Raw genomic sequence first — 14,697 nt, forward strand, 5'->3', positions numbered from 1 at the left:
AAAAAAAAAACAGCCTTGATCTCTGAATTCATTTTAGAAAAATATTTTCCGTTCTAAATATAGTATACTATGCCTTTTTTTAATCCAAGTACTCACTTTCCTTCTAATTACATTTAGTTTGTTATCATAGACTACATAGTTGATAAATGATTCTGTTATACACATGGGATCTGAGTCTATAATTTTACTTTACTTTTAAAAATAACCATTTTGTGGTTCAAATTTATTTGGCTGTATTTCTTTAAATTTTCTATATAAATTAATCAGTTTATTTTGTGATAAATGACAATATAAAACCACAGATGTACTTTAAAGTATAGGCAGGAGATATATAAGTGTTTGGTTACATGTATTTTGAATTCCTTCAATTCTTTTTTTATTCCATGTATTTAGTTCCTCAAATAGCACCTTGTCCAAATAAATACTCCAAAAAGAATGTTTGATGACAATGTTGTACTCCTGCTTTGTACTATCTGCTTTTTATTATCGGATGCTTAAAGGTAATCTAAATGTCCTGGCTGCTGTTAAACTTCTTTGAGAACCTTGTACAGAAATAGAAAGCTCTGAAACAATTTATTTTTTCCATTTGTGCTACTTCTATCCTGGTAATAGTTAGCATATGATCTTTAAAAACTTAAATACTGGGCCAGCTCAATAGGCTAATCCTCTGCCTGTGGCGCCGGCACACCAGGTTCTAGTCCCGGTCGGGGCGCCGGATTCTGTCCCGGTTGCCCCTCTTCCAGGCCAGCTCTCTGCTGTGGCCAGGGAGTGCAGTGGAGGATGGCCCAAGTGCTTGGGCCCTGCACCCCATGGGAGACCAGGATAAGCGCCTGGCTCCTGCCTTCAGATCAGCGAGATGCGCCGGTCGCAGCGCGCCGACTGTGGCAGCTATTGGAGGGTGAACCAACGGCAAAGGAAGACCTTTCTCTCTGTCTCTCTCTCTCTCACTGTCTACTCTGCCTGTCAAAAAAAAAAAAATAAATAAATAAATACTAATGAATGACTGAATCTGTTTCTTACTGGGGTCTCCTTTGAACACTTTTTTTTTTACAAAAAGGTCTTTTGTCCAAAATCACAAATAATACCAGAGGAAGAGTTACAAAGACCATAATAAAAAGTTTGTCTTAATAAAATGACTTTTCTCTTTGAAATGACTTAGAATTTAAATAGATGTTAAATACACACACACACGCACATGCACACACACACACAAAAAAGAACTTGTGTAAGTGCTAGTTTTTCTAAATTGTTAATTATAATTTTAAATTATACCAGTAAGTCCATAGACAAAGTTTACAATGAATATATAAAAACAACTACTCATTTTAGTTAAATGCATTTAGGATAGTCCTTTCAGAATTGCATTTTTTTCTCTGAACACGAACAGACTTCCTGTATTCTCCCTTTTAAGTATGAATGTTAGAAGCGGAGATAATTTTGTGTGGACTGTCATTCTGAGAAATTAGATCTTAGAGTCTTTGATATTTTTGTTTCCCTGAGTGTTCGGAGCAGAACAAAGTACTTCACTTAGGAATAGTTAGGTGCCTTGCAAAGAAGGTACATTTTGCAAGTTATATGCTATGAGAAGAGAGGTTCATTTTGAGTTGTAATATATACATATTAATTATAACATTATGGGGTCAGCACTGTAGGATAGTAGGCTAAGTCTCTGCCTGCAGTGCTGGCATCCCATATAGGTGCTGGTTTCTGTCCTGGGTACTCCTCTTCCAATCCAGCTCTCTACTATGGCCTGAGAAAGCAATAGAAGATGGTCCAAGTGCTTGGGCCCCTTTCACTCATGTTGGAGACCTGGAAGAAGTTGCAGGCTTTAGATGGGCCAAGCTCTGGCAGTTACAGCCATTCAGGGAGTGAACCAGCTGATGGAAGACCTTCCTCTCTGTTTCTCCCTCCCTCTGTAACTCTGCCTTTCAGATAAATAAATAAATCTTTTTTTAAAATTATAATATTATATCACATGAGATATAAATATACAAAGGTACAAGCTCAGTTTTTCTAGTAAGGCGTAAATTCTGCAATTGCCAATCATACAGATCATATTACCTGAGCTTCCCACCTGTATAGCAACTCTTGGAATTTCAGTATGATTCTGGGTTTAAGAATGCTGTCCCTTGATAATAGCTTTAAATTCCTCACCTAAGGTTTGTGTGCTGGAATAAACAGAAGTAACCCAGTTGCAAGGGCAGGTATTACTCAGGAAAGGATTTAATTAGAAAAGTGTTGATTGCATATGCATTAAGGAAAGAAAATACTTCTTCTAAGGCAGCAGGTTTTCTTAATTTAATTAATCCTGTTCTGGGATTGTCAGTTTGTTTTCCCTTTAAATTTTTTGTTTATTTTATAAGATAAGTGAGTCTAAGAAAATAAAACTTTCTGGAAAAGGATTCACTGAGTTGTGCTTACTTTCCTTTCCAAGGTATCTGATGGCCAAGAGTCTACACCACCAACACCTGCACCCACTTCGGGAATTGTAGGTGCATTAATGGAAGTGATGCAGAAAAGGAGCAAAGCCATTCATTCCTCAGGTATGTGTGTTTTTTAAAACCTTGACTATTTGAGTTCTGTTTTGTTTTTGTTTTTAATTTATATTTTATCACTGTCATGGCTAGCTTTCTTTCTGCTAATTGAGTAACTTACTGTTCGAGATTCTAGGGCTTTTTTTTTTTTTTTAAGATTTATTTATTTGAAAGGCAGAGTTACAGAGAGGCAGAGGCAGAGAGACAGGTCTTCCATCCACTGTTTCACTGCCCAGGTGACCGCAACAGCTGGAGCTGTGCAGATCCAAAGCCAGGAGCTTCTTCTGGGTCTCCCACGTGGGTGCAGGGGCCTAAGGACTTGGGCCATCTTCTATTGCTTTCCCAAGCCATAGCAGAGAGCTGGATTGGAAGTGGAGCAGCCAGGACTCGAACTGGCACCCATATAGGATGCGAGCACTGCAGGCGACATCTTCCCCACTACACCACAGTGCCGGACTGGGGCATATTTTAAACAGTCTGCCTCTGACTAGTCTGCCTGAAACCTAATGAATGCCAGGACACTGCAACCATAACCATAAATTGGAGCAACAACTTTGGAAAAAAAAATAAGGAAGCACTAATAGAATTCCTGACAAGCCACCTTTAAACAAGGCTTGAGATTTCTGGGCCTCATTCTTATGACATTTCAAGATAAAAAATTCAGATTTCTTGATCTGTGGGAATTAGGACTAAGAAATTGGGTGACTTCTACATTCAAGGAGTTTGTAAAGAATATTAACTTACTTATTCTAAATTTATTTATTTATTTATTTATTTATTTATTGGAGAGACAGAAATAGGTAAGTGGAGGATGTCATCCACTGGTTGACTCTCCAAATGCCTGCAGTGGCCAGGGCCCAAACCAGGGGCTGGAAACTGAAAATGGGTTTCCCACATGGGTGGCAAGGACCTGATGATTCCATCCATCACTGCTGCCTCCCAGAGTCTACCAGTAGGGAGCTGGAATCAGATATCAAATCCAGGTACTCACTCCAGTGTAGGATGTGGGCATCTTAACCAGTAGGCTGAACCATACTCCACTACTGCTTCAAAGTTTGGTGTTATGTTTTGGTCTTGGGTTGTGTGGTTTTTTTGTTTTTGTTTTTTTGTTTGTTTGTTGTTGTTTTTTTTTTTTGCGTTTCCTAAAAGACTTGTTTTATTAAGCCAGTACCTATTTTAAACATATTATTAAACTATATACATACTGCCCCATAAATGAATAATGTTTCTAAAAATAGACAAGAGTATAGATTTGGCTGATTACATTGGTTGAAGGGTTTACTAGCTTCTCAAGCATGATGTGCTAGAATCAGATCTTATTCTTATTAGCACTTTTATTTAATCTCTGTGGACCTCAGTTTTCTTATTTGTTACATGGAGAGAATTCACAAATCATATGATTGATGTGAGATTAAATAGTATATAAACAACAGATTACCTAGCAACCTGATAGGTGCTAAGTAAATGTTATTTTCCTTTTCTTTCTCTGTAGCAATGTAGATATCTATGATCCTTGAGCAATATTTGTTTTAAGTAGACATATTTATTCCTTTACTACATTACAGGGATAGAATAGGCTAATTCATTCTATAAATATTTATTATGAAATAGTAATAAAATTTTAACAAAACAAAAACCCATGCCTTCAAGGAAACATGCATTCTAGTGAGAAAGAAACAAACCATAAACAAAACAAATTTTATATATATATATAAAATGTTAATTAAATAGTGAGAAGTACTCAGGACAAAAATACAGCAGAAATGGGAGATAGGGAGTTTCAGGATACAGGAGGGAGGTTCGTTTTGACATGGTATCATGAGGCCTAATTGAGGTGTTGCTAAAAGACCAAAAAGAGGTGAGGGAAGAATAGTATAGAAAACTGGGGGCCAGCGCTGCAGCTCACTAGGCTAATCCTCTACCTGTGGCGCTGGCACTCCGGGTTCTGGTCCCGGTTGGGGTGCCGGTTCTGTCCCGGTTGCTACGCTTCTGGTCCAGCTCTCTGCTGTGGCCTGGGAGGGCAGTGGAGGTTGGCCCAAGTGCTTGGGCCCTGCACCCACATGGGAGACCAGGAGGAAGCACCTGGCTCCTGGCTTCAGATCTGTGCAGCATGCTGGCCATAGCGGCCATTTAGAGGGTGAACCAATGGAGGGAAGGCCTTTCTCTCTCTCTATCTCTAAAAAAAAAAAAGAAAGAAAACTGGGGAAGAGTGTGCCAGATGGAGATCAAGTGCAGAGTCCCTGAGGTTGAGGAGCAATGAGGAAGTCAGTATGACTAGAAAAGGGTAGTAAGGAAGGAAGTAGGAGACCAGTTTATAAGGCTTTGGAGGTGATTGAAGTATGTTGGTTTTATTCTCAACGTGATGTACAATTGTTAGAGGAGTAGTGATGATCCAAGCCATAGATGATGGAGGTTTGAGCCAAGTTTATTGCACCAATGAGAAGTGGTTAGATACTAGTTTTATTTTAAATGTGGAGATCAGTGGTTTTGCTGATGGATTCTAGATGGGGTGTGACAAAAGAGAGGAGTGAAGGATTACTCCCAAGTTTTTGTACCTGAGCACCTAGAAGGTTGTAATGTTTTTAACAGAAAAAAGAAAAAGAAAACAGAAAAGAGGGGCAAGTTTGAGATGAAGATTAGGAGTTTTGCCTTTGTACATACTAAGTTTGAGATGTTTATTGGGAATTCCAATGTCAATGTTAATTTGGTTCTGAGTCTGGAATTAAAGGCGGAAGTCTGAATTGTTAAGTAAATTTGGGTCAGTTGTGTTTAATGTGATGCAACTAGAGATCAGCAGAATGGATATAGAGAAGAGAAGGCCTAATATGTCTTAGGACTGGAGAGTGTGTAAAGCCAAATGAGACAATGTTTGATGGAGGACAGGGTGATCATCTGCTTCTGATCAAAAATGAGGACAGGCTTTATTTAGGTTTACCAACAGAAGTGGTGTCAGTGGATTTAAAAGAGAAGAGACTAGGGATTTGCATTTGGCCAGTAGTTAGGATTGCATACTTATATCTCAGAGTACCTGGGTTCAAGTCCTGGCTCAGGTCCTCATCCCAACTTCCTGCTAATGCACACCCTTGGAGGCAGCAGGTGATGGCTAAAGTAATAGAGTCCCTGCCACCCATATCAGAGACCTGGATTGAGTTCCTGGCTCCCAGTCATTGGAGGGTTGTTGGAGGTGTAGTGATGATCCAGCTGCAGTTGTTGGCAGACATTTGGGGAGTGGACCAGTAGATGAAGATGTCTCTTTCAGTCTGTCTTCTGCCTCTCAGATAATAAAATCAATAAAAGAAAAATGTGTTGACGGAGTTCCTGCTTATCACTGAAATTACTGCTGGAATTTATAGGTGAACAATATACCAGTTTTATTTTTGTTGTTTTTATGGCCTATTTTTTTATTTCTTTGAATGTTTATTAGAAAACACCCATCTACTAGTTTACATTATTCTCATTAGCAAGTGGCCAGATATTCCTCTTGAATAATGACTTTCTGGATCTCCCATTGTGGTGCAGTTGGGTAAGCTGCCACCTGTGATGCTGGCATCCCATATCAGAGTGCAAGTTTGAGTCCCAGCTGCTCTACTTCCTATCCAGCTCCCTAATAATGTACCTGGGAAAGCTATAGAAGATGGCCAAAGCACCTGGGACCCTGCCACACATGTAAGAGACCTGGATGGAGTTCGTGGCTCCTGGCTTCAGCCTGACCCAGTCCTGGCTGTTGGGGCCATTTGGGAAGTGACCCAGCAGATGGAAGATATCTCCTTCTCTCTCTCTCTCTCTCTCTCTCTCTGTACTCTGCCTTTCAAATACATAATAAAATGAATCTTTTTTCAAAGAGAAAAGGTGCAAGAAAGCTTCTGGATTCATGATATATGAGTCTGAAATTCAGAAAGACCTACCATTTTAACACATTGAGACACCGGTTGGAGTTTTAGACTGTCTTAGTAACAGATTTCTCCAGAAATCAAATGATTGAGGCTGGCATTGTGGCACAGTGGGTTATGTTACTGCCTGCAACACTGGCATCCCATATCATAGTACTGGTTCAAGTCCTGGCTGTTCTGCTTCCATTCCAGCTCCCTACTAATGCACCTGGGAAAGAATTGGATAAAGACCGCTGTACCCACATGGGAGACCAGGATGGAGTTCTGGGCTCCTGGCTTCAGCCTGGCCCAACTCTGGCCATTGTAGCATTTGGGGAATGAGCCAGCTGAAGATTCTCTCTCCCTCTCTCTCTCTTTCTCTCTCTCTGACTCTCTCATTCTCAGATCTCACTCTCACTCTGCCTTTAGCAAACTGGTGCAGCCATTAAGGAAGATGGTTATGGAGATTCCTCAGAAAACTAAAAATGGGTCTATTGTATGACCCACTTATCTCACTCCTAGGAATACATCCAAAGGAAATGAAATCAACCAACATACAAAAGAGTTACTTGCACTTCCATGTTTATAGCAGCTCCATTCCCATTAGCTAAGACATGGAATCAATCTAGATGTCCATCAGCTAATGACTACATAAAGAAAATGTAGTACAAATACACAGCAGAATATTACTCAGCCATAAAAAAGAATGAAATCCTGACAATTGCAACAAAATGGATGCAAATAGAGAATATAATGATAAGTAAAATCAGCCAGAGACAAAAAGACAAAAAGCACGTGTTTTCTCTTTTTTGTGGTAATTAATATATGCAGAGAGTATAAAACTTGTGTGGATGTCATATAATTTGGTATATAGTTATAAATAGTGCTTAACTGAATCATATTATGTAAATGACAGTTCACTCATACTTCACATGTTTGAAAAAAGAAATGGAAGTGTGAACTAATGAGGACTCTTGGGGTACTAGTAACGCTTTGTTCTAATTTGACTGTTGGTTTTGAGTATGATCAAATGACCCTAAAAAACCTCACATATCTGTATACTTTGGGGCATTTCTTGGTATGTATACTGTATTTCAATCAAATATTTAAAAATAAATAATAAAAATCTAAAACAATGTTTTATGTTCCAGGAATTGAATACTTGGAGGAACCACCCCAGAATTATGTAACATCATTTTATTTATTCATATATTTAAATTGTTTGTCTTAATGGTTTTCTTGTAGATGAGGATGATGAAGAAGATGATGAAGAAGACTTTGAGGATGATGATGAATGGGAAGACTGATCTATATGTTATATATATATTTTTAAGGTGAAATACTAAACACTACTTTCTGTCTATGGATTCTGTAAAATTATCATGTAAATGTTCTACCAATTTGCTGTATATTTTTGTTGCCTTGTTTTTTTGCTTTTTTTTTAATTAATCTGTGCAATACCTCATGTAATCTGTAAAGGTTTGTCATAATACTCTACAAAGCTACTCCCTGTTACTTGTGTGCAAGTTTACACCAGGATGCTCACTTGATTTGTGAATATTTTTTCATTCCATCAACAAGGGAGTTTAAATATTGTATGTGAGACTGACAAAAACCTTAATGTAATTTAGTTATAATGCCAGAAGGAAAACACTATTTTCATACCCTACTTTTTCTGTACCTAAATTTTCTTATAAAAACCTAGTATAGCACTACATTGTTTTTTAAGTGATGCAAACCTTAGTTTCTTTAGACCCTTCATTTTGAATACAATGCTACATATGAATGTTGAAGCTGATACATTGCACAGTTCTCTAGACATCACCACACTGATACAGTTTCTCAAATTTTAGCAATACACTCTACATAAAATCACTACAGAGACACTGGTGGGGAGAATCAATAACACGCCTGTGACAGCAGTGTTGCCTTTTGTTGGTACAATGGTATTTACAGGCTGGGATCATATGGAGCCCTTCCATGCCTGTACTCGACTGACTGAGGCTATGTTTGTGCTGTAACAAATGTGGCAGACTCTTTTTGGCAAAAATTCATAAAATATTTTTGGTATTATTCTGAAAAAAAAAAGATTTAAGTTGAGATTTGGAAAGTAATTTTCTTCTACATGAACTGAAGAGGGTCATGCATTATGGTTACTCCAACATTTGGTCTGAAATGCTATAGAGATCAAAATATTATTAAAATGATATGAAATTAAGTATTTTATTTTGCAATTTGTATAGATTGAGTATTGAGAAGTTCCAAACATAAAATCTTACCTGATTGGCAAAAGTATGTACTGTAATGCTGAACCTAACATTCTGTATAGTTTTATTTTAATAATTTCTTGAGATTTTCATCAAATGTCAGGTGAAAGGTTACATTTTCCTTAAAGATTTGTTAACCTAATGTCAAATTTCTTGGAATACATACCTAAATGATAGCTTTTTAAAAATGAAACTTTACAACCTGCACATTTGTTATGCATACTAAATGGTGTGTTGCAATTAGGATTTCCTTGCCTTTCTACAGTAATACACTAATTTGCCTAAAGGCGGTTGTTTCATATTTATAGCACTAATTATCATGCCTACCTACTTTAAACTTTAGGTAGAAAATTATTTGATTTAAATACAGACATATTTTTCTCACATTGAGTCATGTGCAGAATGTAGTTCCAAATGTATTTCATTACTGTAGTCACAATATCCAACTAAAAGTTATGGTATCCAGAATTGTACCGACCAAAATCTAGTATTGGCATGATCTTGACAGGCTGGACCTGCAAGATGTGGCTTGAATTTTAACCAGTTATTACATAATCTTTAGTGATCATGCATCTAGTTATCATAAGAAGTAATTTAAAAGGTTTTGTTGCTGAAAGCAGTAAGTGGTGCAGTAAAATAGTTAAGTTATTCAAAGAATGTTACCTTCCTTGCAAGAGTAATTTAAGCACATGGGAAAGATTCTAGGCTTTTTTGTTTCCTGCAAAAACAGTGCCCTCTGCTGCTTGAAACCTTCTTCTGCTTACTATCATTTTTATTGTGGCTTGAGCTCAGTGAGTCGGTGTGGATGTGGCTGGACATCTAGGAACCAATGAAATTAGGAATTTGTGCAAATGGTAAATAGAATATTATGATTATTTTAAATAACATCAAACCTCTTCCTATTTAAAATTTTTGACAGTATAAAAAACTTTCCTAGAAATGTCTTTAAGATAATGCCAAATTTTAGATCACTTAACTTTTGGCCAATTCAGTTTTTCTAGCTAGCTTTCGTTTGGTAAATATTCATCAGACTCTGCTCTGAGCAGAACTCTTTGAGTTGAAAACAGAATTTTAAACAATTAAAATGAGCATATAACTTGCCAAAGGTAATTGAGTAGTGTTGTTTTTTTCCTTTAATTAAAAAAAGACTGTTGTTGCACAATCTAAACTATTATTGGTTGAAACAACAGCTGTGGAGTTCAGTCCAGGCATGAGTATTAAATCTGCTTTACCAAGTAAGATACAAGGTTGCATGTTTCAGTCCTCCACCATCTCGCATTGTGAGCAGCACTATACCTGTGCATTGTCTGAAAGCCTCGCGTATATACTCCAGCTAAATGATTGTCTGGTAGCCTTCACGTTTTAACAAACTAGCATGAGGCTTTTTATATCTAAGTGCTACGTGATAGACAATTTCAGCTAGCCACATATTGTATGTATGAGATTCATAAAGACTTTCAATCATTCATTTCCATTTATCAACTGAAATTTTGTTTTAGTATGTGAATTTTTTTTGAAATGTATAGTGAATAGGATGTTGCACTGGTGGCAATTCATCATGGAGCATAATAAAATTAATTTGACCCAAACAGTATAAAATAGTGTGCTTTTTATTCATGTGTTAATAGATTAGAAATAGGTAAAAATAATTTTGAACAGCAGTGTACAACAAAGGGTACATAGCAGTGAATGATCATGGTTGAAGTTTTCAGCAGACTGCAAGTCCCACAGCGAGTGTGCCATTAAGTAAACATGGTGAACACAGGAATGTTACACTCTGTTCTGTGGGGAGACAGGACAGCTGCTCAGCAGCTCCCTTCGATTTCACTGCTGTGCTGTGCAGAGCTTTCACTTAGCAAGGTCACACTGCTTGGAACTCTTGCATATACCAAAAATGTTGACGTTTTCTAAATCACAGTGATAGTACAGTTTACTGGTAGTTCCAGTAAATAGGCAATATAGAAGTTTGGTAAATTAATAGCTTTTAATAAACAGTATCAAATATGGTGCTCATTTTAAACCGGAGCTCAGTTTTTGATAAATAGAACTTTCTGTTTTCCTGACCCTGGTACAAGTGGGTGTCTGAAGATTGAACTGAGTTATGGAATTCAGAGTGTAGGATGGTACAGAATGCTTTCTGAAACCTTTAGCAACATTTAACAAACACTTCAAGAAATATGTTCCATTAAAAAGCTGTTTCTTTTGTATAGCCATTAGGAATGTATTAACAAACTTTCCAAATAATTTTTAAAGTGACCTCAGAATTGTTGCTGTCACATGTTTATCTAATCAATGGAGAGATTCCTGAAATGACTCTGGTTTTGGAACAGAGTTCTAGAGGCCAAGTGTAGAGATAAGGCCTATTTATAGTCCCACAGAAAATCCTCTGTGGAAAAAGGTGAAGGATGTTACCTTGCACATTCATTTTAATGACATTGTCACATCTCACTTCCAAAACAGTGTTCTCTTATCTCTTGATCATTTATGGTTTTTTTAACTTTGCTATTTTAGGAAAACCACCTGGAAAAAGTATAATAAACTGGCTATTAATGAGTGTGATGGGGAACATACTTTGCAACTAATGCTAAGACTACTTTTCCTTGTGTCTGTATTACATGTTACCCTCCATTGCCATGTATAACCCATCAAAAAATTTACAGCAAAACATGTTTAGATGCATCTGCTTTAGGATATAAAGGTTTGTTGTTTATTTGTTTGAAAGAGATCTTCATCCACTGGTTCACTTCCCAGATGACCACAATGGCTGGGGTTGGGCCAGGCCAAAGCTGGAAGCCAGGAATTCCATCCAGGTCTTGCACATGGCTGGCAGGGGCCCAATTACTTGGACCATCATCCGTTTTACCAGGCACATTAACAGAGCTGGTTTGGAAATGGAGCACTCGGAGGGGATGCTGGTGTTGCAGGCAGCAGCTAGCACCAGCTTTTTTATTTTTAAAAATACATTGATGATTATACTGTCTGTCAACACAGTATTTAATTTCACACAATTCTAGTGTAACTCTAAATTGGCCATCTGTACCACCATTAAGATTGACAAGATACGAGTAGCACACAGTTTTTTGTTTGTTTGTTTGTTTTAATATTTATGTGAAAGAATTACAGAGAGGAAGAGACAGACAGATCTATCCAGTAGTTCACTCCCTATGTGGCTCCAGTGATTGAGGCTGGCCCAGCCTGAAGCCAGGAGCCTGGAATTCTGTCTGGTCTCTCATGTAGATATAGGGGCCTGAGTACTTAGGCCATCTTCCACTGCTTTCCCAGGTGCACTAGCAAGAGCTGGATTGGAAGAGGAGCAGTATGGGGTGCTGGCATTGCAGGTGGCAGTTTACCCACTGCATCACAATGCCAACCCCTAGTTAGTATAACTAACTAATAAGATAATTGTGTATTGGGAGTTTCTAGAAAATTTGAAGTGGCCCCTGAGTTCTTCAACCACCACAAAATCTGTTACTCTAGTAGAGATTTAAAATTGTTTCTCTATTTAAAAGGGAGTTCGGTTTTAACAGTATCAAATTGCATTATGGAACTTGAACAAAACAAATTTCACTCTCTTGGAATCTTTGGCCTATCATGACCTAAATTTAATTTTATCTTGGTTATTGCTAGGTGTGTGAATGGATAGTCACAAAGGCCTACTTCTAAGGGTTTTTAAGCATCAATATCATGATATTCAAACAGCTATTAAGAACTAAGTATGTGGTATGCATTAAGATACAACAGTGGAGGAAGGTAAGTCCCACCTATACTTTCATCCTTTACATTTAAAATACTTATGTCACGAGTGAAAGGCGTTGGGAGGCCGTCCTGTTCAACAGGATAGGCATAGGGACAATGTCAAGCCCATTCTCTCTGTTTGCAGTGGGAATACCCGTATTCAGAGAGCTTCTGGCGTTCCCACAGTCAGAAGGGTCTCATGTAGAAGCCAAATCTGCTGATTTCAGACCATAACACTATATCTTTGTTTTCCATTCTTAAAGATAAACTGCAGATTTTGTTTGTTTCTGAAGATTTGCAGCTGCACATATCATCTGGGTATTGATAGAAGCCACCAGCATCCTGTTCCCCTGTCTGTCCAGGAAGGCTGGCTGGCTTTGAAGAACCAGCTTCTGACAAGCATGTGATCTTATTTTGGCCCAGTGATGACCGTCACCTGCATTGCCCAAGTATTTGGTCATCACAGGGTACTTTTGTCATTGGGTACTGGGTTAAAATGAGATTGAGGTTTTTATTCTACATCCAAATTATTTTCATTAGTTTCTTATGGATATGTAAATAGGCAGGCACTGTCTTTACTTAGACACATTATTTTGTAAGCCCTTTATAACAACCTGCCTGACAGAATATTTGAGAATATATTCATCTTTCTGAATAATTTCAGGTAACAGCTGCACTGACAAAGACTAGGAGTTCTTCCAAGGTGTATAAGGACAAGCAGAACTCTTCAGATCTGATGTCCTAGTTTTATTGTTGGTGAGAGAAGTGAGGTTTTAACTAGATGCTTGTACTTCAACCTTCCTGGAAAGGGGGCAGGAAAATAAAAGATGCCTTTCTTGTTTGTAGTGTTGAAACAAAAGGAAGAAAATGGCATAATGTCCAGTTAATCATAGGGAAACAAGGCTGTTTGTGTCTCAGTTCTGTGGTTGTCTGGAGCCCTAAAAGTGCTTCTGGCCTAAAAAGAATTTATTTTCTTTTTTTTAGCCAGATGGTAGTCTGGAGGCAGAGAATGTTTGAAATGAGACTTTGTGAGCATTTTTTAAAGATTGGTGATTGGGAGCATGCTTAGTGAGTAAAATTAAGAAATATATTCCAAGTCTCCATTTTGGAGGAGGAAAACAAAATGGGGAAATTGATTAAATCATGTATTTATTGTTTATTTTTTGTGCAAGAGTGTGAATGTAAAAGCACCAAGTTTTGGGGCCGGCGTTGTGGCGCAGCCGGTAAAGCCACTCCCTTGAGGGTGCAAGTTCCTGTTCCAGCTCCACTACTTCCAATCCAGCTCCCTGCTAGTGGCCTGGGAAAGCAGTGGAAGATGGCCCAAGTGTTTGGGCCCTGCCTCCCACATGGGAGACCCTGATGTGGCACCTGGCTTTTCTTTGAAAAAGAGATGTATTTATTTGAAACAGAGTTACAGAGAGAGGAGAGACAGAGAACTTCCATCAGCTAGTTCACTCCTCAAATGGCTGCACGGCCTGGACAAAGCAAGGCCAAAGCTAGGAGCCAGGATCTTCTGGGTGCAGGGGCCCAGTCACTTAAGCTATCTGCTGTTTCTTTCACAGGCACAATAGCAGGGAGTTGGATCAGAAGTGGAGAAGCCAGGACATGAACTGGCGGCACCCCTTTGGGATGTCAGCACTGCAGGTGTTGGCTTAACCAGCTGCACCACTGTGCTGGCCCTAATAAGGGTTTTTTTTTTTTTTTTTTAAACACCAAATTTTCCTTAGTTGTGTTACCAATTAAAGCTCAGTCTGCACTTCACCATTAAAATGCAAGTTGTTTTATTTGAGAAGCATAGAGACAGCTCCTGAATGCTGGTTTACTCCCCAGATGCCGGCATTTTCTGAGACTGAGGCAGAAGCCAGGAGCCAGATATCCAGTCCAGGTTCCCAAATCACTAGCAGGAACCCAGTTCCTTGAGCCAACATTATTGCCTCAGGCCTGCATTAGCAAGAAGCTGGAGGCAAGAATGGAACCCAGGTGGCAACTGCTGCCCCAGACATCTGTCCCATATCTAAATTTTATTAAATGCACCCTCGTGTCACCAGTTGAAGAGAAACAAATAAAATGTTCATTTGAGTTAATTTTGATTGTGTAAAACTTTGCAAAGCCTATTTCACTAAACATGTACTTTTAATTCAAATGAGGTTTGGTGGGCTGGAGGAAGATAGGATAACATGCAGAAAACAAATGGTTGCCCTTTGCACTGCATGGCTGGTTAACACGTAGATGAAGCATTGTCTTCATGTCTTGGTTTGTGATGTTGGGATTGCAGTAAGTAATCCTATGTGT

The 14,697-nt window shown here is 38.4% G+C and overlaps 1 protein-coding gene across 1 annotated transcript in view; it reads left to right on the forward strand.

The window, feature by feature from the left end:
- WASL (WASP like actin nucleation promoting factor) overlaps nucleotides 1-10,277 on the forward strand; it is a 73,242-nt gene extending 62,965 nt beyond the window's left edge. Inside the window, exons 10-11 of the mRNA XM_062205487.1 lie at nucleotides 2,435-2,543; nucleotides 7,649-10,277. Coding sequence (XP_062061471.1) covers nucleotides 2,435-2,543; nucleotides 7,649-7,710 — 171 coding nt within the window. The 3' untranslated portion in view covers nucleotides 7,711-10,277. The remainder of the gene's footprint in view (nucleotides 1-2,434; nucleotides 2,544-7,648) is intronic.
- The last annotated feature ends 4,420 nt before the right edge of the window (nucleotides 10,278-14,697 follow it).

The sequence above is a fragment of the Lepus europaeus genome, chromosome 1, assembly GCF_033115175.1.
Source record: "Lepus europaeus isolate LE1 chromosome 1, mLepTim1.pri, whole genome shotgun sequence".
In the NCBI taxonomy this organism is placed as follows: Eukaryota; Metazoa; Chordata; class Mammalia; order Lagomorpha; family Leporidae; genus Lepus; species Lepus europaeus.